This window comes from Scyliorhinus torazame, chromosome 8, assembly GCF_047496885.1.
Source record: "Scyliorhinus torazame isolate Kashiwa2021f chromosome 8, sScyTor2.1, whole genome shotgun sequence".
Classification (NCBI taxonomy): Eukaryota; Metazoa; Chordata; class Chondrichthyes; order Carcharhiniformes; family Scyliorhinidae; genus Scyliorhinus; species Scyliorhinus torazame.
This window is the reverse complement of record NC_092714.1, coordinates 123,018,482-123,041,315: the sequence shown is the minus strand read 5'-3', so window position 1 is coordinate 123,041,315 and position 22,834 is coordinate 123,018,482. Positions and strand designations below refer to the sequence as shown.

General features: G+C 44.1%; 1 protein-coding gene across 1 annotated transcript in view; it reads right to left on the bottom strand.

Moving 5' to 3' along the window:
* LOC140428089 (adhesion G-protein coupled receptor G2-like) overlaps nt 1-22,834 on the bottom strand; it is a 138,301-nt gene that overhangs the window by 58,389 nt on the left and 57,078 nt on the right. The window contains exons 17-26 of the mRNA XM_072514136.1: nt 22,292-22,330; nt 16,903-16,950; nt 14,901-14,939; nt 12,078-12,122; nt 10,473-10,520; nt 7,295-7,451; nt 6,010-6,166; nt 4,089-4,232; nt 3,038-3,163; nt 2,001-2,046 (exon numbers count right to left, since the gene is read on the bottom strand). Of these exons, the coding sequence (XP_072370237.1) occupies nt 2,001-2,046; nt 3,038-3,163; nt 4,089-4,232; nt 6,010-6,166; nt 7,295-7,451; nt 10,473-10,520; nt 12,078-12,122; nt 14,901-14,939; nt 16,903-16,950; nt 22,292-22,330 (849 nt within the window). The remainder of the gene's footprint in view (nt 1-2,000; nt 2,047-3,037; nt 3,164-4,088; nt 4,233-6,009; nt 6,167-7,294; nt 7,452-10,472; nt 10,521-12,077; nt 12,123-14,900; nt 14,940-16,902; nt 16,951-22,291; nt 22,331-22,834) is intronic.

The following is a 22,834-nucleotide window of genomic DNA, read 5'->3' as shown; positions in this document are numbered from 1 at the left end:
CCCAGCACGGACCCCCTCCCCAACCTCCACCCCAGCACGGACCCCCCCAACCCCCAACCTCCACCCCAGCACGGACCCCCCCCCCAACCTCCACCCCGGCACGGACCCCCTCCCCAACCCCCAACCTCCACCCCAGCACGGACCCCCCCCCAACCTCCACCCCAGCACGGACCCCCCCCCACCTCCACCCCGGCACGGACCCCCCCCCCCAACCTCCACCCCAGCACGGACCCCCTCCCGGCACTCCCCCGGAGCCCAGCCTACTCTAACCACCCCCCCCCCCCCCGCCGCACACACACAAGCCGAGACACACCTCTCCGCACGCAATCAGTCTGCGGCCACGCCATTTCCTGCCCAGAGCCAACCCCCAAAAGAACAAAGAACAAAGAACAAAGAAATGTACAGCACAGGAACAGGCCCTTCGGCCCTCCAAGCCCGTGCCGCCCATACTGCCCGACTAAACTACAATCTTCTACACTTCCTGGGTCCGTATCCTTCTATTCCCATCCTATTCATATATTTGTCAAGATGCCCCTTAAATGTCCCTATCGTCCCTGCTTCCACTACCTCCTCCGGTAGCGAGTTCCAGGTACCCACTGCCCTCTGCGTAAAAAACTTGCCTCGTACATCTACTCTAAACCTTGCCCCTCTCACCTTAAACCTATGCCCCCTAGTAATTGACCCCTCTACCCTGGGGAAAAGCCTCTGACTATCCACTCTGTCTATGCCCCTCATAATTTTGTATACCTCTATCAGGTCGCCCCTCAACCTCCTTCGTTCCAGTGAGAACAAACCTAGTTTATTCAACCGCTCCTCATAGCTTATGCCCTCCATACCATGCAACATTCTGGTAAATCTCTTCTGCACCTCTCTAAAGCCTCCACATCCTTCTGGTAGTGTGGCGACCAGAATTGAACACTATACTCCAAGTGTGGCCTAACTAAGGTTCTATACAGCTGCAACATGACTTGCCAATTCTTATACTCAATGCCAATTCTTATACTCGCTGGTCGGCGTGAGCCTGGAGCACCGGGTCACGCCGATGAAAAGGAGGTTTGATTCACGTCGACGTGAACGGTCATCACGTCGACGGGACTTCGGCCCATCCGGAAGGGAGAATATCGGCAGGCCGAAAATCGGCTGCCTTGCGCAGACCCGTGACATTCTCCGCGGCAGCGGCACCATTAACGCCCCGCCGACTTTTCTCCCTTCGGAGACTTCGGCGGGGGCGGGATTCACGGCGGCCAACGGCCATTCTCCGACCCGGCGGGGGGTCGGAGAATGACGCCCCAGAAGTGTGACAATTGTTGCTGTAGCTAATGCAGGGGTCATTTACAATGAAGGTGACCCAAGAGCATATACAATTGCTGCCGTGTTTAGTGAGAACAAAATAAATTAATTCTGGAGTTTGCAGTGCGATCGTAGAGGCTGCTGCCACAGCCATTCTCCGCCTTCCCTCTAGGAGGTTACTTCCCAGCGGAGATCAAGAAACCCCTCAGGAAAATGACTTCAAGGCTGCAAAATCGACACGGGTCAGGGGGCAGTTGCATGATGCTGTCCCAGGCCTGCAGCAGTAGAAGATCTAAATTGATATGTCAAGTGAAGCAGAGACATGCTGAAAATGTTTTCAGTTCGCACTGGGTCAGTCAGCCAACAGCTGCTCAGTAAGAACGGGCAAGACTGCTTTCGAGAGCTACTGATCTGGCATTGATTAGATTAACCTTTTCGGAGAGAACTGTTTGGCAGTGTTAGCTGGCATACTACAACAAAAACTTGGATAACTATAGCAGCCAGCATTCAAAATACTGCACAGCAATGGAAGGAGCAACCAGTGGTAGTAGAGCAATTGGGGAAGATGGCCAAAAGCAACGTAGATTTGGAGGAAATATTTGAAGCTGAGGGGGAGTAACAATAATATAGAATGGTGGCCTATATAAATGTAATGTTATTTATTTGAATGTTGCCTGAAGCACTTGAAATGAAATGAAAAATGAACTTACTGTTTCTTGTGAAATCCCAGAACACACATTTTACAATATCGTTATCCTGCAATTACAAAATGTATTGTTACTAATAACTAATCTCCTTAGTAATGAAACAAAACATAACATGTACATGATTTATGCAGAGTTTACAATGTATAACATAATACAATTTTCACAACATTAGAAAAAAACTAATGGCAATGTATTGAATCCTCTCATTGAAAATATTCACCTCGCAACTCACAAAATAAATTTGGATTAGAAACCCATTTACTCTCAAATTTCCAGCTACCAAATCCAACATCTTCCAATTGAAAAATTAAACTGTTTTTTAGTTGAGTTAATTTCCCTCTTTGCAAAAACATATTTCTTGAGTTCTGTCCTAAATGTTCTCCTGAAGCTGCTTTCTCATGTCTGAATTGTTCTGTCGTATTCAAAGGTCTTGTTTGAGTCCACGTTATCCTGTTAAGGACCTTAATCTATCTCTGTGATGTCCCCTTTGCAATGCCTCTTCTGAAGCTGAAGAATTCTTCTTTAACAAGATGTGCCACATAGTTGATGCCTAATTATTGTTCAGTGCCTTCCTTGAAGGCTTGCATGGCTCCCTGATGTCACATAAATTGAAACAGTCTGAAATTCCCTGGATGCAGTATGATTTTTTTGGCTTTCAGTTTTAACTGATTTGATTTTATCCCCCCAAATCATATTTACTATGTTTTTTTTGCCATCCAAGACTGTGAAGGGTCAGCCCTTAGGCCTCTTGGAAAATCCATCCCCACCCTAGAGTACACATTCCTGCTGTTTAACCTCTAATGCACAGCAAGTCTTATTTATCCAGAATTAACTTATTTTGCGACTGATCAGCCCAGGAAATCGAACACACCCTACCACCTTGTAGCAACACACTGCTAGCTACAAATAGGCTTTCTTAGCAAAGTACTTGCATCATATTCCTCATTCCTGAATGCAATAGATTATCACATACCACTGGCTAATGGTATACTATTCTGTATCTGTGAGCATCGAATGGTAGCTGCTGATTTCAGTAATACCTGACTGGCCTGAATGTTCCTGAATGTGATTTGGACTGGATCCTCCAAGTCACTGATGTTGAGGTTTGCAACGCTCGAGGCGATAATGTAACTGTTCAAGAGATTATCATTCCCAAGGTCAGGATCCTGATAACAAAGGGCACACACTGGTTAAAAAAAGTACAGTAAATCTACACAGAAAAAAGTACATTGTTCCCTTATCAATAATAAAAAATGGTCCAGGAAATTGGTAATCAGCCATTGACATGATTGCAGCGCCATGATAGTTTCAGAAAGGGTTTTTGTTCAGTGGTGCAACTGTGCTAGGAAACTATATCATGGCATAAACAATGGCATAACTCACACTATAGGGTGGCATGGTGGCACAGTGCTTAGCACTGCTGCCTCACAGCATCAGGGACACAGGTTCGATTCCAGCCTTGGCTGACTGTCTCTTTATGGAGTTTACACGCTCTCCCTGTGCCTGCGTGGATTTCCTCCGGGTGCTCTGGTTTCCTCCCACTAACCAAAGATCTGCAGGTTAGGTTGAGTGGCCGTGCTAAAATTTCCCCTTAGTGTCCAAGATGGGCATGTTACATGGGTTACGGGGATAGGTCAAGTGGCCTCCTTTTGCACTGTAGGGCTGCTATTTTTAAAAATGTGTCCAGTTAAGGGGCAATTTAGCGTGGCCAATCCACCTAACCTGCACATTGTTGGGTTGCAGGGGTGAGACCCACGCAGACACGAGGAGAATGTACCAACTCCACATGAACAGGGACCCGGGGCCAGGATCGAACCTGGGTCCTCGGCGCCGTGTGGCAGCAATGCTAACCACTGCACCACCGTGCCACCCTGCACTGTAGAGATTCTATCATGTAAAAGAAACCCAGTTCTACAGAAGTGTCATTCCGGTGGTGTGAGCCTCAAAGAAATTCTGACCTTAAAAATGTTTGAGACTAATCTCTTTCTCACCTCTACCCTCAATATCTATATTAATGATTAAAATTCTCGAGGGTGCAGTGTAATCCGCTATATTAAAAAGAAGGCTAACGACAAACAGTTGGAATTTTACCTGGAACAGTGTCGGTTTTTCATAGAAAGTGAACTGAATTCTTGAAGCATTATCCCTCTCTTCTGGTGAGAGATTATTCAATATGGAAGGTGGAAGTTTGATATCTGCAAAACTGGCCAGAGGAGACCCTTCACCCAGGGCGACCTGAAGGATGAGACAGAACAGTTGCACAGAACGTTAAGAGGTAAGTCCCTTATTCCCTTTTTAAGTGGTCGGTGAAGAAGGGAAACAGGAGGAGAGCTTCTACCATTTCATCTAGGGCGATTGGATTGTCTTTCTGCAATGAATACAGAAGTACAGGAAGGCAGGAGTAGGACCTTGGGGCGCTTGTACAATATTCAATCTACCTCACCCCATTCCAACTCCAAATGCATCTGAATTCTCCTCAAACTGTTTTCTACTCTGTCACCTGGCAGATTGCTCCAGACTTTTCTCCTCATTTAAGCAAAGTAGCACTTCCCAAGAACTAACAGAAATTTACTTTGCATGGATTTAAAATGAATCAAACATATAAGATCCTGAGGTGTCTTAACAGGGTTGATGTGGAAAAGATTTTCTCTTGTGGGAGAATCTAGACCTAACATATTTCACTTTGAAGCAATAAATCAAGAAAGTTTTAACATTTGTCAGTATATCTGACAAGCTCCTGCTTCCTTGGAATGGTCAGAAAATTATGTCTTAAAAATCTATCAAAGCAAAACTAGAAAAGAACTTTATTAGATCACTAATTCCAATTCTCAGTCAGGGGAACAAGCTCTATAATCTGAAAGAGAAACAGAACGTGCTGGAAATACTCAGCAACCCCGGCAGCATGGGAAAAAGACAGAGTTATTAGAGAGAAATGTATCAACCCCTGGGGATGGAATCACAGTGTGGGAGCAGTCTTAAAATTACTAGAAGCCAGTCCAGTTGGAGTCCCCGATGCCAACCCACCTTTCGAGAATTTCCCTGGTGACAGGACCAGCTACTGACAGGTTTCCCATCCCAAGGAAGTGGTAAGCAAACTTAAAAATTCAAAGACCCTATTAAAGGCCGCTTCACCAGGCTTGTGGGTATTTCGCCAATGGCAGGCTAAGCCCCTGCCCCTCCATATATTGCCATAATCAATCAGATTGAAGAATCATTCATGAATAGAGTGGAATCTGAACCCGGAAATTAGTATATTTAGTACAATGTCAAGTTGGATACCGAAATAGAGAGAGCGAAAGATTGGATTAAGAAAGCAAAAGTAAAAATCCATTAAAAAATAAATCTCTGTAAACGGTTAAAATCTGAAGGATTTAGATTCCATACTTTTGTAAAAGTTAGTTTTCAATGCCAGAGAGGTTGTTTGGCAGTAAGTTAGAGTTATCATATTGTTAAAAGGGCACTTACAATGGAATGGACAAGCCCGAATATTTTGTTTATCGATGGGGTAAGTACAAGAAATGAGGGCCGGTTTAGTTCAGTTGGCTGGACAGCTGGTTTGTGATGCAGAGTGAGGCCAGCAGCGGGGGTTCAATTCCTGTACTGCCTGAGATTATTCATGAAGGCTCTGCCTTCTCAACCTTACCCCTCGTCTAAGGTGTGGTGATCCACGGGTTAAATCACCAGCAGTCAGCTCTCCCCCTCAAAGGGGAAAGCAGCCAATGGCCATCTGGGACTATTGGCAACTTTACCATTACTTTACAAGAACCACATGGCATTTAATGCATTTAAATGGTGAGTCAAATGGCGAAATGCCGATTTCTGAAAGCTTTCAGACAAGTGGGACATCATGGACAGCAATCTCAGATTTCCATTTTTAAGTTATTCGCCAAATGTTGCTGTCCAATATCCACATAAATGATATAAGCATTGTTATCGTTTCTACAAAATCCAGCATAACAAATCACAAACACCAGCATTGATAAACAAGGTGGAAAGTTTGAGTCTGTACTACCTGCAAATTGGTGACGTTGCTGATACTGAAATCTGCCCCACCGAAGCCAGTAGCATTGACTTTGGTCACAGCCAGAGCCAAAGAAGGAGCTGTGATGTTTATTGAAGCGCTTGTGAAATTCAACTTCTCGCCGATTTGGTCCACAATTCGTATTATCCTAATAAAAACCAAATAGACTCCATCAACAACTGGAAGAATGGTTTGTTGTGGGAGAACAGAACAGAGAGAAAGTTGAAGTATATCTTAGTGCCATCCTGCTGCTTGGAGGAAAGTCTACACAAAAAAAATGTCTTTTTGTTCTTATATTTATGCACCCTTACTCCATTTGCTAAAATTCATTGGACTTTTTTGAACCATATTGAGAAAAGAGAGCTGAATACTGATCCAAGGAGTCTCGCTACTGTGCATTCTGTCTCTCAATGGGCTTGAGCATAACAAAAAAACGAGGAGCAAGAGTAGGCCATACAACCCTTCACGTTTGCTTCACCATTCAGTAAGATCTTGACTGAGCTTCCACAGCCCTCTGGGTCAGACAATATCAAAGATTCACAACCCTCTCAGTGAAGAAATATCTCCTCATTTCTATTCTTAACCTGACACTACAACCCCCTAGGTTGTACCCGAATCCTCTCGCAATGAAAGCCAACATACCATTTGCCTTCTTTACTGCCTGCTGCACCTGCATGTTTAACTTCAGCAACTGGTGCACAAGGACGCCCAGGACCCGCTGCACACTCCCCTCTCCCAATTTACAGCCATTCAGGTAGTAATCTTAAACAATTACAATTAGACCTTATAATTAAATTCAACAGGATCTCTCCATCCTGATATTCCCAGATTTCCGGGCCACAGTTGTGTTATCAGCCCTCTCCCGACTACCACCCCACAAATATTGGGGGCTTATATCATGATTAAATAAATAATTACTTACAGTTAAATAGATATAATTCTCTATTTCTATGACCTTCTCCAAACTCTACAACCCTCTAAAAGGTGTGCATTCCTCCATGTCTGGCCTCCTGTGCAAGCAAGTTGCTTTTGCTCCAACATTGGTGGTCATTCCTCAGCTCCCTAGGCCCTAAAGACTGTAATTTTCTCCATAAACCTCCGCACCTCCTTTCAGATACTCCTCAAAACCTACCCGTTGGGCCACGCTTTTGCTTACCTTCCCAAAAAACATCTCAAATAGCTTGGAGCAAAATATCCTTAGATTATTGTCCTGTGAATGTTTCTTGATGTGAAAGTAGCTGCATTAATGGAAGTTACTGGTGTCGATGTAGCTTACCTTCTGGAAAATGAAGCAACATCAGCAGGGGAGACATTGATGAGGGTGCTTATTGTATTAATGAATGATCTTGCAAGCCCCTCACTTATACTCTCCATTTGTAAAATATTCTCCAGTTGGTTCACAATTTCATTGACCTCCGTAGTATTGATCTCTGCTGGATAATGTGAGATTACAAAGAAAATGGAGTGATCATGGAAGATTCTAACATATCCCAGATTTACTGTATTTTGAAGAGAACAAAGAAAAATAGAAAGCCCCCCACCTCGCAATCTAATCCCATCATAAATAAGTATTATCGCTTCAAAAATATGACATAAATTAAGGTTTATGAATTTGCAAATCTCAACCTCCACAGGACATCCACAGCTGTAAAGTCTGCATTCATTAAAAAAATTTTTGAGAGTACCCAATTATTTTTTTTTCCCAATTAAGGGGCAATTTTGCATGGCCAATTCATCTAACCTGCACATAGAACATAGAACATAGAACGATACAGCGCAGTACAGGCCCTTCGGCCCACGATGTTGCACCGAAACAAAAGCCATCTAACCTACACTATGCCATTATCATCCAAATGATTATCCAATAAACTTTTAAATGCCCTCAATGTTGGCGAGTTCACTACTGTTGCAGGCAGGGCATTCCACGGCCTCACCACTCTTTGCGTAAAGAACCTACCTCTGACCTCTGTCCTATATCTATTACCCCTCAGTTTAAAGCTATGTCCCCTCGTGCCAGCCATTTCCATCCGCGGGAGAAGGCTCTCACTGTCCACCCTATCTAACCCCCTGATCATTTTGTATGCCTCTATTAAGTCTCCTCTTAACCTTCTTCTCTCCAACGAAAACAACCTCAAGTCCATCAGCCTTTCCTCATAAGATTTTCCCTCCATACCAGGCAACATCCTGGTAAATCTCCTCTGCACCCGCTCCAAAGCCTCCACGTCCTTCCTATAATGCGGTGACCAGAACTGTACGCAATACTCCAAATGCGGCTGTACCAGAGTTTTGTACAGCTGCAACATGACCTCCTGACTCCGGAACTCAATCCCTCTACCAATAAAGGCCAACACTCCATAGGCCTTCTTCACAACATAGAACATAGAACATAGAACAATACAGCGCAGTACAGGCCCTTCGGCCCACGATGTTGCACCGAAACAAAAGCCATCTAACCTACACTATGCCATTATCATCTATATGTTTATCCAATAAACTTTTAAATGCCCTCAATGTTGGCGAGTTCACTACTGTAGCAGGTAGGGCATTCCACGGCCTCACTACTCTTTGCGTAAAGAACCTACCTCTGACCTCTGTCCTATATCTATTACCCCTCAGTTTAAAGTTATGTCCCCTCATGCCAGCCATATCCATCCGCGGGAGAAGGCTCTCACTGTCCACCCTATCCAACCCCCTGATCATTTTGTATGCCTCTATTAAGTCTCCTCTTAACCTTCTTCTCTCCAACGAAAACAACCTCAAGTCCGTCAGCCTTTCCTCATAAGATTTTCCCTCCATACCAGGCAACATCCTGGTAAATCTCCTCTGCACCCGCTCCAAAGCCTCCACGTCCTTCCTATAATGCGGTGACCAGAACTGTACGCAATACTCCAAATGCGGCCGGACCAGAGTTCTGTACAGCTGCAACATGACCTCCCGACTCCGGAACTCAATCCCTCTACCAATAAAGGCCAACACTCCATAGGCCTTCTTCACAACCCTATCAACCTGGGTGGCAACTTTCAGGGATCTATGTACATGGACACCTAGATCCCTCTGCTCATCCACACTTTCAAGAACTTTACCATTAGCCAAATATCCCTATCAACCTGGGTGGCAACTTTCAGGGATCTATGTACATGGACACCTAGATCCCTCTGCTCATCCACACTTCCAAGAACTTTACCATTAGCCAAATATTCCGCATTCCTGTTATTCCTTCCAAAGTGAATCAGCTCACACTTCTCTACATTAAACTCCATTTGCCACCTCTCAGCCCAGCTCTGCAGCTTATCTATGTAAACAACATCATTTGGGTTGTGGGGGTGAAATCCATGCAGACACGGGGGGGGGAGAATATGCAAACTCCACACGGACAGTGACCCCGGGCCAGGATTCGAATCCAGGTCCTCAGCGCCGTAGTCCCAGTGCTAACCACTGCGCTACCGTGCTGCCCCCCCCCCATTCACTTTTTAAAATTGATTTGTTCATGGGATGTAGATGGTACTGGCAAGAGGTTTAATATAATGATTGGATGTTTTGTGCTGGATGGTGTTGAGGCTCTAGACTGTTGGAGCGACAGTCATTTAGGCAAGTGGAGGATATAACATCATACTCCTGCATTGTGCCTTGTAGATGGTGGACAGGCTTTGAGGTGACAGAAGGTAGTCACTCACTGCAGAATTCCCAACTTCTGACCTGCTCTTGTAGCCACAGTATTCATATGGCTTGTCCAATTAAATTTCTGGTCACATTAATGTTGAAGGATTCAGTGGTGGTACTGCCGTGGAATGTGGTTGCACCCTCTCGGTCTGGAAACACCATTGACTGGGTCTTTGTGTGGTGCAATTATTACTTGGCACTTATTAGCCGAAGCCTGAAATGTGATGTTGTGTATTAAACTCACCATGTGCGTTCACTGTAAGCAGCTGGTATTGAACTAAGTTTATTTACTCCTCCCGAACAGAGAGGGCAGCAGAGAGGTCAATATAACAAAATGCTCAGCTCTTGTAATATACTACACTCCCTCCCCATTTAAAAATAAACATATACATTAAAGTGTATGCTGACTAAACCAACATCGACAATACGTGAAATTTTATAGGTTGGGGAGTGTATTTGTTTCTACGGTAATCAAAAATAAAACATGTACTCTGAATAGTACTAACATTGCTAGAGTCATTTACATGTAATAAAGGATTTTATTTTATTTACCATCAGTATATGTTGAACAAAAATATCATCATTTGAAAAGAAACAATGAAAAGAAAACTCGTTCTTCTTCCTTCCTACATAGTTTTCAAACAGCTGGCATAGGCACCATGGACTGAAAAACCTCATTCTGTCTGAATGATTCTATGCTAAATCACATCAGCTGTGTGTGGTGTTTGTTACCAACTCGATATTTGCTTCTGGTTTCTTGTTGCCTTATAGCTCAAAGTGCACATTTTCAATACCTGTTGTGATCTGTGGCGTGGGTGTCCCAGCAACAGTCGCGATATTCACTGTAAGGAATAAGGAAACAGGGGCTGGTTTAGCACACGGCTAAATTGCTGGCTTTGAAAGCAAACCAAGGCAAGCCAGCAGCATGGTTCAATTCCCATACCAGCCTCCCCGAACAGGCGCCAGAATGTGGTGACTAGGGGCTTTTCACAGTAACTTCATTTGAAGCCTAATTGTGACAATAAGCGATTTTCAAGGAAAGTACAAAATTACAGATCAAACTATCAACAGTCACACCCTGTTTGTGACCTTTCTTTGCGAAATGTCTACATATTATGGCACAGGTGAAATATGTTCACAAAAAGAGCCACTTCCACACATTAAAACACAGTGCAGTCACATTATTACACCATTTCTCTCCCTGGTACCAATGCATGCCATTTATAAGAAGTTGACTGAATTGTTTAGTGTTCTAAAGATGCTTCTTTTGAGAGTGTAGAGCAGAAAAGACATGTAACAAGATAATTGGGTCTGACCATCACTCCCCACATCTTTGAACATCTTTTAGGCAAACGGACAGAGGAGCAGAATTTGTTAATCAGCGTGCATTAGTAAGATGGAGCACAAGTGCATTTGTTCAGTTGTGTCAACAGAAAAAAAATCAAATTTGTTCATTAATGTACAGCTGCCACTTCCAAATTATAAATCTCTCAAATACATATTTGTGAATACCCGTCACAGGTGAAGTATGGACAAAGGTTAGGTTGGATGTTGTCGATTTACATTTGATAACCAATGGGGCTAACCTGACAGAATGGCCTTTTATAATCCAATGGATAGGAAAACCAACTGAGGTGCTTAAAGGAGCCAACCCGATGCTTTAAGCTCTCTACCTCCACTGAAGTGGCATGTTAACACCAGATATTGGCTGATGTAATTAAGATTGTAATTAAGATATAATTAAGGCATGATACTACCAAGGTCGTAAAATGTAGCTTTTGGCTGGGGTTTTCCAGCCAATGCTACCAGCAGGATCTTCCTGTCCCGCTGATAGCGAACCCCCGCCATGGGTTCCATGGCAGCAGGGGGGTGCAAACAACGGGAAACCCCAGCCAATGTAAAATCCCGCCCATTAGCTGATGCCACGCTTGACTGTAAGAGTTTGATTATTGTAGGAAATTATAAACAATCAAATCTGCGATCAACATCCACTTCTGTAAGAGCCATCAAAACTCAACATGGCATTTTCAGAATGCATTTACCATTCGAGCAGTTCTCCCTGGCTTGAGACAACTAAACTGAATGAGCACAATCTCAGAAATCGTATCCTGTTTGATGGGAAAATATTATATGGTCTGGAATGCACAGCGCAATAAGTTGGTGCACGAAATTCGAACACTAGTCGTCAAAAGGGAATATGCTTGAAAATGAGTGATTTCCAGGGTTATGTCGAAAGAGCAGAAGAGTGGGCCTGACTGAATGGTTTTCTCAAAGAGCCTCCTGTTCTGTATAATTCAACAAGAAAACACATCAGGAGCTCCTGTGGTTGTGAATGGCACAGGTTCAACAACAGGAGTTTTTTACATTCTTAATATTTCCAAGAAGCACATTTTCAGTACCTGTTGTATTCAGCTGAGTGAATGTTCCATTCGCAGTAGTATTCACTGCAAAGCAAGTAGATGATTTAAAATGAGACAATCACTATTACTTTGAAAATTGTCCACAGGTCAGGGCTAAATTATTTTCACAAAAAAGATACTTAAGGATTAAATTGGAAATTTTTCAATTTTTCATGAGTTTGATAGATGCAGACTACTCCCACCAAAACCCTCTTCAAACAAGTTTGGCTGCTGATTGGAAGCAGCATCTATTCCCAGTCAAACTTAGACTCTTTGTTGTCAGAAGTCCACTTTTCATTTCAAATCAGCCCAAACAGAAAAATACCGTGAACTATTACTGATTATTCTAAGTCGTTAATCTCATCAATTAAAATTGCTCGAATGACAATGTTCAGTCCAGCCTTAATTTGACATGGGGGAGGGGGGTGATGGCGATGATGAATAAATGAACACAGCTGGATCTCGGTTGGGATCTTAGGCACTTATGGCCCGGTGGTCTCCAGATCTCTGCCCCCACTTAGTCTATTCCCTGAGACCCTGATTGCCCTCCTCACATCTCTGCAGGCGTTCCCTCCATTCCTCATCCTGGATTGACTGGCCTCCAGTTCCCAGGACTTATTACCAGACAGCTCCCCTTCTGGCCATTGCAGTGCTGTGCCGGGAGGGATTGGAGATCTGCTGACCAGTCAGATTGGACGCCAGCTCTCCAAGGCCGAGATTTTGTCCCGAGAGATTGGCAGGAATCTGGCCTTATGCCAATCAATGCTCATTAGAGAAATATGGCATCGGGGCTGCTAGTGTTGGAGGGGTTGAATCCCCTCCTATCCTGAAAATTCAGGCAAATAGTACCTGACTTTTACTCTCGCTGTGCACCATTATGAACCTTAAAAGAAATGAGGAAATGGAAGTGGAGAAAATGAAAAGTCAGTTAATAATAGCATATGGTGAGAGAGTGACCACAAAGGCATTCATACAGCCACATAAATAAAAATTATTATTATATGGTTGTCATTTTCAGATTTGAAATTATCAAACAGTTGTGCCGTTGAATGTAGGTCAGGCGGCAGCTTTGGCAAAGACGTTTCCTGTAAAAGGATGACAAGCAGAGAAGTTCCTACGGTAGAATTTTATTTTCACCTCTTGCAAGACATTCTGGTGGCATGGCCTTTTAAAAGAACCAGCCCATAGATAGTGGTTAAGAAAAAATCAGCTGAGGTGCCGTTTTGACACTGCAATCTAGTCAACTCAGCTAAAGTTGTAATTATCCTCAAGTGTAATATATGTGGCTAATGGCCCAGGTCAGTGGTTCCCAACAATACCATCATCGCAAAATACAATTTTACTTGACACCAAGCTTGACTATAAGGATGGAAACATTTTATCAGATTACAGACACTGTTGTGATCTTTGGTCTAAAGGAAAATGTAGCCACTAGAGGGAAGTTTGTGAACCATGGGACATGGATTGAAGATAATTAACAAACGTATGAGAGAGGAGGTGAGGAGAAAATATTTTCACTCAGCTCATTATTACGGCCTGGGTGGAAAAGAGAATTAACATACATTTTAATCTCTCAATCACCAATATTCAGTTATCTGTCAGCAGTGATGTGATCATATTGGCAAATAAATTCCCTGTCAAAAAGATTACAAGGCGTTAGGTTGGATGTGGTAGATTTCCAGCTACATCATCCCTTGGGTTAATCTGGCACAGTTTTCTTTAATAAACCTGCCCAAAGTCAGTGAACAGGAAAATGGTTGAGGTGTATACCAGGTGGTCAATGCGCTACTGCAAGGTCAGCTCTTCTGCTAACACTGTGAATATTAACAAGTGCAACAGGTGAGTAATAGGTCAGGCACCTGGTTCACAATACCATCTACATTGCAAAATACAGTTCTTTATTGATGCCTAGCTTTACGCTAAGAGCTCCAAAATTGTAGGAAATTACAGACATTAATGGCACACGTCTACAGCAGACAGTACCCACGAGCATGATAGGCATTCAGTGTCAATGGATTTAAAGTACATAGTAAAAGTATGAGAGGGAAGATGAGGAGAAATTATTTTTAATAGGAGAGTCTTATGGCTTAGATTGCAGTGCCTGAAAAATTGGTGGAAGCTGATTCTACTGTAACAGTATACTTAAAAAGAGAAAATTACAGAGGAAAAGAGTTGGGCAATGGGACTAAGTGGATAGCTCTTACAAAGAACCAGCACAGGTACAATGAGCCAAAAAAACTCCTTCTATCCACTTACATTCAATGATAATCAAATCAACAGTTTCCTGTGGTGCTTAACCACTCACTTTCAGCATTAGATGTCTTATTTCTTATATTCTTAATATGCTCAAAGAGCACAATGTCAGCACCTGTTATCATCTGTGGAGAAGGTATCACCATAGCCATTAGAGGAAAGATTGGTAACCATGGGACATGGATTGTAGGTAATTCGCAAAAGTATTGGAGGGCAGATGAGGAGACATTGTGAGATTTTCTGCTCCACAACACCCCCATTCCTCATCCCCCGGCATGTTTGCTGGCAGCGGAGGCAGTTCTCCATAGGCCAGCAGCGACATGATCTTCTGGTCCCACCATTGTTAATGGTGCTCTGCATTATTTGCCAGCCATGCCACTGGGGAACCTACCATGGCGGTTGCAATCGGCGAGACCGGAAGATCCCACCAGTGTGAAGGCTGGAAAATCTAGCCAAATTCAGCAAGTTGTTATGGTTTGGGTTGGAATCAAAAGTCATTTCATTCACTTTAATTAATGTACAGCTGTCATTTAAAACATTTTCATCTCTCAATCAGCAATTTGCAGTTACCTGTTACAGGTGAGGTGGTCATATTGGTAAAAGAATTTCCTGTAAAAAAAGATTACAAGGGGTTAGGTCGAATGTGGTAGATTTCCAGATACATTGCCCCTTGGGACAATCTGGCACAGTTGCCCTTTTATAAATCTGCCAAAAGTCAGTAAATAGGAAAATGGTTGTGTTGTATACCAGGTGGCCAATATGTACTGCAAGGTCAGTCCTTCTGCTGACAATGTGGATCTTAACAAGTGCAACAGTGGCTGATCAATAGCTTTTGGTTCACAACACTTTCTACATTGCAAATTACAGTGCTTTGTTGATGCCCAGCATTGGCTCGAAGAGCTTCAACATAGTAGGAAAGTATGGATATTAGGGGAATAGACCTGCAAGAGAATAAATCCACTGGGAAGATGATAGGTATCCAGAGTGAATGGATTTAAGATTTTAGCAAAAGTACCAGAGGTAGGATGAGGAGAAATTATTTTTGATTTGGAGAGTTCTTATGGTTTAGTTTGGAGTGCCCGAAAAATCTGAAGCCACCACTGAAACAATGAGCCAAATTACCTCCTTTGGTGTGATTCAATGATAATTACATCAACAGTTTTGTGTGAAGCTGAGAATCATAGAATCATAGATTGCCTACAGTGCAGAGGAAGACCATTCAGACCATCGCGTCTGACTGCCTATCTGAAAGACCACCCGGCCCAGACCCACTTGCCCGCCACATCCCCGTAACACATAACCTTTAGACACTAAGGAGTAATTTAGCATGACCAACCCACCTAACCGGCACATTTTTGGACTTAGTCACTCAATTTCAACATCGGATCTCTGACATTGTTAATATGCTCAAAGAGCTGGTTTTCAGTATCTGGGGAGGAGGTATCACATTAGCAACAGTCTATTCACTATAGGATTTAAGATCAGACAATCCACACCCACAACCCATCCGCAACATTATTTTCTAAATTCTACACACAATGTGACACAGGGGGATTACTTAAGATTTGTTTACAAAATGTTACAATTTTCATGACTAAATCTAGACTGTTCTCTGCAGCTAATATTTGAATTGAAATAATAATTCTCAGAGTCGCTCATCTCCCCATTAAAATTCTGCTAATGAGAAATTCCAGGAGAATATCCGTTTACCTGGAGTTTCGTCTACACATGTGTAAACTGCACACATATTTTGATACACATTTTCACCTCCTCAGTTGTTTAACGTATCATTTAAAACTCAATGATTGATCTTTTTGTTCCTAAGAACGATATCGACGTGTTTTGCAGATTTTTGTATCATTGACAATGGGTTTGTGACAAGACAGTGGATTTGGAAAATACTGTTTGTCCAGACCTTGTGTATTATCGTGCATCTTAAAGGAGATGCTGCCTCCAAATGAACCAGAGATTGGACATTTCAGGAGTCTCCACATATTAAAGGGTGTGATCATTATAAAGAATTGTAGCCATTGCCAGCCTGGTCTGTGATAAGATGACATGATTTAAAATTATTACCAAAAGAAGTAGAGGGAGATAAGATAAATTAATTTAACACAGTGAGCTGACATGAGGTTAGAATTAACAGTCAAAATGTAGATTCTGTTGTAATTTTAAAAAGGGAATTGGAGAAATACTGGAAAAGAGGAAATGGTGAAAAAGCAGAGCTGTGCTAACTGGATAACTCTAACAAAGATCTGCCATTGGGGCTGTTTAGCACAGGGCTAAATCGCTGGCTTTGAAAGCAGACCAAGGCAGGCCAGAAGCACGGTTCAATTCCTGTACCAGCCTCCCCGAACAGGTGCCGGAATGTGGTGACTAGGGGCTTTTCACACTAAGTTCATTTGAAGCCTACTTGTGACAATAAACGATTTTCATTTCATTTCATTTTCATTGACACCATGAGCCAAATTTTCTATTTAAATCACATCACAGCTTCCTGCAGTTTAACTACCCACTTTACGGATCAGCTGTCATATATTTTTAATATATTTAAAGAGGACATTTTCCGTACCTGTTGTGTTCTGTGCAGATGATGTCACATTAAAAGTAGTGCTGCTAGCTGTAAGGAAAGAGCCCGATTTCAGATCAGACAATCAGCCCTCACTCCCAGTTCACAACATTACTTTGTAAAATGTCCACAGGTGATGGAACAACTGAATTTCTTTGGGACCATATTCCAAGATGAGAAATGTTTCATGAGTTTGATAGATCCAGACGATTCCTTCACTGCCACTCATGAATTTAAGTCTGCCTGAGCAGAACTCATTTCAGAAATATTAACATTGATTCCTAGTTATCGATATCCCCGTAAAATTGCGCCAGTGATAATGTTCAGAGGAACGTCGATATATCCTGAATTTCCTTCACACATCCAGAAACCGTGCCCTCACACCAATCTGTCATTTCACCCTCTGGTGGCAAGACATGCCTTTTACAAGCTTTCGACTGATTATTTTTGAACCATTGAAAAACACGAGAGAAAAGATACAAATAAATTGTTTTTAGTCAGCAAGTTGTTGTGGCCAGCTTTGCAAAAAGGACTAATGTAAATTTAAAGCTTCCAGTCTCCTATATGCAGCTACCAGTCAGGGGTGAGGTTGTCGCATTAGTACACAAATTCCCTGTTGAAAGATTACAAGGGGTTAGTTAGGATGTGGTAGATTTCCAGCTACATCGCCCTTTAGGTTTCGCTGGCAGAATGGACTTTTTTTAAACCTGCCCAAAGTCAGTGAATATCAAAATGGCAGATTTGTATACCAGTTGGCCAACATGCTATTGCAATGTCAGCTCTTCTGCTGATAATGTGGATTTTAACAAGTGCCGCATGTGATTAATGGCCCTTGGTTCACAACACCTTCCACATTGCAAAATGTCGTTCTTCAACGATGCCTAGCTTGACTCTAAAGTCTTCAATATTGCAGGAACCTATTGACATTTGAGGCACAGTCTTACATGAGATTGTATCCACTGGTAGTATAGTAGATATCCAGTCTGAATTTTAGGTAATTAGTAAAAGTACTTGAAGTAAGATGTAGAATAATTGGTTTGAATATGAAAGTCTTATGATTTCGACTGCAGTGCCTGAAATATTAGTAAAAGCAGATATTATTCTACCAGCACTCTCAAAAAGATAAATTTACAGAGGAAAAGAGCAGGAGAGGGGGACTAGTTATTTGGCACATCCATAGAGTGATCACAGGCACAGGAAGCCAAATCACTTCTGGGCAGGATTTTCAAGCCCGGCCCGCCAGTCGGATCTTCTGCTCCGTAAGAAGGTGACCTCTGTGGCGGGTTCCACAGCAGCAGGATGGGTGAGGCACGCAAAACGGGGTGGACTTAAGTAGGACAGGAATATCTCGGCAGCAGCAAAGGCAAGCCGCCAGCACTGCCAGGAAACACACCACGGGGGGCCTTCCATCTCTCCAGTATGATTTTATTATAATCACATCAAGAATTTCCTTGAATGCTTATCAAAATTAAGTACAACATTAGATTTATTCGGTGGGATTCTCAAGATTTGCGGCTAAGTGTTGACGCCGGCGTGGGAACAGCTGCGTTTTACGACGCCAAATCGGTGCCGAACCCTCCCCAATTCCGGGACCAGTGAGGGGCTAGCAGCGGCACCGGGTAAAACTCCTGGCCCGCGTGCCATAAATGGTCAGAGAATGGCTGGGTCTGTGGCTGCGCATGCGTACGGTGACGGCCTGCAGCGTTCACGCCATACAACATGGTGCCGGCTGCGTGTGGACCTGACCTGCCAGATATTTCCCCCCTGGACCCTACTCGTCACCCTCAGACCACCCCACACCAGTCCCCCCAGCCTCGCCGAAGTCCTCCCCCGGCCAGTGGCACGGCTCCACCCAACTGTGGCGGTGATGGACACAGTCCGCAGCTGCCACACGAGGTTGACGAAAACTGAGCTATGCCATTGTGAACTCGGCCCATCGGGGGCTGGGCATCGAGGGAGGACCTTCAGGTGACTCCTGAGGCCGCCTGAACAGCATGTGGTGCCGAATGATGCCGTTTTGGAGGTGGCGGAGCATCTGAAAACAGGCGCCGCCCCAATTCGATCGGAAAAAGGGATTCTCTGCCCAATTGCCGAATACGATATCGGCGTCAGGCAAAGGAGAATCCCGCCCATGATTTCTTGTTTTGGAAATATGCTCAAAGAGCACATTATCAAAACTGTAATCAACTGTGGAGAATGTGCCACATCTATGTGGCAGCACGGTAGCATAGTGGTTAGCACAATTGCTTCACAGCTCCACGGTCCCAGGTTTGATTCCTGGCTTGGGTCACTATCTGTGCGGAGTCTGCATGTTCTCCCCGTGTGTGCGTGGGTTTCCTCCGGGTGCTCCGGTTTCCTCCCACAGTCCAAAGATGTGCAGGTTAGGTGGATTGGCCATGCTAAATTGCCCTTCGTGTCCAAAATTGCCCTTAGTGTCGGGTGGGGTTACTGGGTTATGGGGAGGTGTGGGTTTGGGTAGGGTGCTCTTTCCAAAGAGCCAATGCAGACTCGATGGGCCGAATGGCCTCCTTCTGCACTGTAAAGTCTATGATTCTATGATTCTATAATCCTGCTGTTCACTGGAGAATTTCAGATCAGGCAATCAAAAGCCACAGCCTGTCCACAACATTATTTGGTAAATTATATACAGAAAATCATACTAGGTTCTACTTCAGGATTTGATTGCTTAATGTTATGTTGTTCCTGAGTCAAATAGATCCAGACTGTTCATTCTAAACCAATACCTGAATTGAAATTAGTACAATGGGAGCAAATTTTAATAATTGTAATATTAATTCTAATACTTTTCTGCCACTGATACTTTTCAGAGGAAGGGTTTTCTGACTTGGGATTGATGAGTAGTCATTTCAGGCATTTTAATTAATGGACGGCAGACATTTCTTTTGAGTATTAGTCTCCTAATCAGCAATTTGCAGTTACCTGTCATGGGTAAGATTGTCGTAATGGTAAAGGAATTCCCTGCAAAAAAGATTACAATGGGTTATGTCAAATGTGGTATATTTCCAGCTACATCACTCCTGGGGTTATCTGAATGGACCTTTTCTAAAACTGCCAAATTCAGTGAATAAGAAAATGGCTGATGTGTATACCAGGTGGCCAAAGCAAAGTCAGCTCTCCTGCTGACACTATGAATCTTCATAAGTGCAACATGTGGCTATGGGTCAGGCCTTTGGCTCACACTACAATATATATTGCAAAATATAGTTCTTTACTGATGCCTAGCATTGACTTGAAGAGCTTCAACATTGTAGGAAATTATAGACATTAAGGAAACAAGGCTACATGCGGCTGTATCGACTAGGAATATGGTAGGTATCCAGAGTGAATGGATTTAAGGTAATTAGCAAAATTGCCAAATATAAAATGAGGAGAAATTATTTTTAATTCGGAGAGTTCTTATGGTTTAGTTTGGAGCCTGAAAAATTGGTGGAATCTGAAGCCATCACAGACACAATGAACCACATAGCCTCCTTCAGTATGATCCAATGATAATCCGCCAACAGTATTACGTCGTGCTTAGAATCATAGATATTCAACAGTGCAAAAGGAGGCCAATAGGCTCATCAAGTTTGCACCGACCCTCTGAAAGACCCCCTACCCAGGCCACTACCCCATCCCATCCCTGTAACTACACCTAGCTTTTGCAGACGAAGGGGCAATTTAGCATGGTCAATATACCTAACCTGCATATCTTTGGACTTTGCCATTCAATTTCAACATCAGGCGCAAAATTCTCCATACCGCCCCGCCACATTTCTGCCCCGACCCACCGGTGGGATGCTCCGTTACACCGGTCGATCAATGGGGTTTCCCATTGTGGGGCAGCCCCACGCCGTCGGGAAACCCCCGGGCGCCGGCAAAACGGAGACTCCCGCCAGCGGAGAATGACGCCCCAGATTTCTGACATTGTTAATATGCTCAAAGAGTGGGATTTCAGTGTCTATGGAGAAGGTATCACATTAACAACAGTCTGTTCACTATGGGATTTCAGGGGCGGGATTCTCTGACCCCCAGCCAGGTCGGAGAATCGCCGGGGGGGGCGTCGTGAATCCCGCCCCCGCCAGCCGCCGAATTCTCTGGCACTGAAAATTCGGCGCGGGCGGGAATCGTGCCAGTCGGCGGGCCCCCCCCGGCGATTCTCTGGCCCGTGATGGGCTGAAGTCCCGCTGCTGTCATGCCAGTCCCGCCGGCGTGAATCAAACCTCCTACCTTACCGGCGGGACTGGCGGCGAGGGCGGGCTCCAGGGTCCTGGGCGGGGCACGGGGGCGATCTGGCCCCGGGGGGGGGGGGGGGGGGGGGGGGTGCCCCCACGGTGGCCTGGCCCTCGATCGGGGCCCACCGATCCACGGGCGGACCTGTACCATGGGGGCACTCTTTTCCTTCCGCCTCGGCCATAGCCCCCGCGATGGCCGATGCGGAAGTGACCCCCCCCCGCACGCATGCGCGGGGATGACGTCAGCAGCCGCTGACGCTCCCGCGCATGCGCGGACTTCCGCCGGCCGGCGAAATCCCTTCGGCCCCGGCTGGCATGGCGCCAAAGGCCTTTCCTGCCGGTCGGCGGCGCGCCAACCACTCCGGCGTGGGCCTAGCCCCTCACGGTGAGGGCTTGGCCCCTAAAGGACAGGAGAAATCCGCACCTTTGGGGCGGGCCGACGCCGGAGTGGTTCCTGCCACTCCATCCTGCCGGGACCCCCCCCCGCCTCGCCGGGTAGGGGAGAATCCCGGCCCAGATCAGACAATGCACACCCACACCCCGTCCACAACATAATTTTGTAAATTCGACACACAAAGTGACACAGGGGAATTACTGATGACAAAAAGTTATAATCTTCATGAGTGGAATAAATCTGGACTGTTCCTCCGCAGCAAATATTTGAATTGAAATAAGCACAAAGTGAACAAATATTTAAAATTGTAATATTAATTCTCCGAGTCCCTCATCTTCTCATTAAAATTCTGCCAATGATAATTTGCAGAAGAATGTCCGTTTACCTGGTGTATCGTCTATATATGTACAAACAACACCCATATTTTGATGCACATGTTCTCCCGTGGTGGTAATGCATATCATTTAAAACTCAATGATTGATACCTTTAACGGGTTTGCAATTTCTTATATCATTGACAATGTGTTTGTGACAAGACAGTGGATTTGGAAAATACTATTTGTCCAGACCTTGTATATTATTGTGCATCTTAAAGGAGATGCTGCCTCCAAATGAACAGAGGTGCTGGGCATTTGTCAATCTGCATTGGTGAGAAGAAGACAGGTACACTCATACAGTCAAGTAAACAAAGTCAAACTTTGATCATAAATGTACAGTGGTCGTTTCCAAAATATTAATCTCCTAATCAGATATTTGCAATTACCTGTTACAGATGTGGTGGTAACAGTGGTAAAGGAGTTTCCTGCAAAAAGATATCAAACATTTTGGTTGGATGTGACAGATTTCCATTACTCTCGGGAGAATGTGTGTTTCAGAGAATGTCAATGGACAAGAAAATCAACTGGAATATACAGCAGTTTCAAATCCACCTCTGCTCATACTGAAAATTGTCCCCAACAGCAATTGCTCAGAAACTGGGTCGATCGGTGACTAAGCTTTCAATTTTTTTAATGTAGGCATGAGTTGACTGTCACAGTTTGGACATTGCTGGAGATTCGACATATTATAAGGTATGATCATTGTAGAAAACTGTAGCCATTGTCAGGCAGGTCTGTAATAAGTGGACTTGATTGAAAATAATTACGGAAAGAAGTAGAGGGGAGATGAGAGAAATTAATTTGACACAGTGAGTGAACATGGGTTAGAATCCACAGTCAAAACGTAGATTCTGTTGTAACTTTAAAAAGGGAATTGGAGAAATACTGGAAAAGAGGAAATGGTGAAAAGTGAAAGCAGTGTGGCTAAC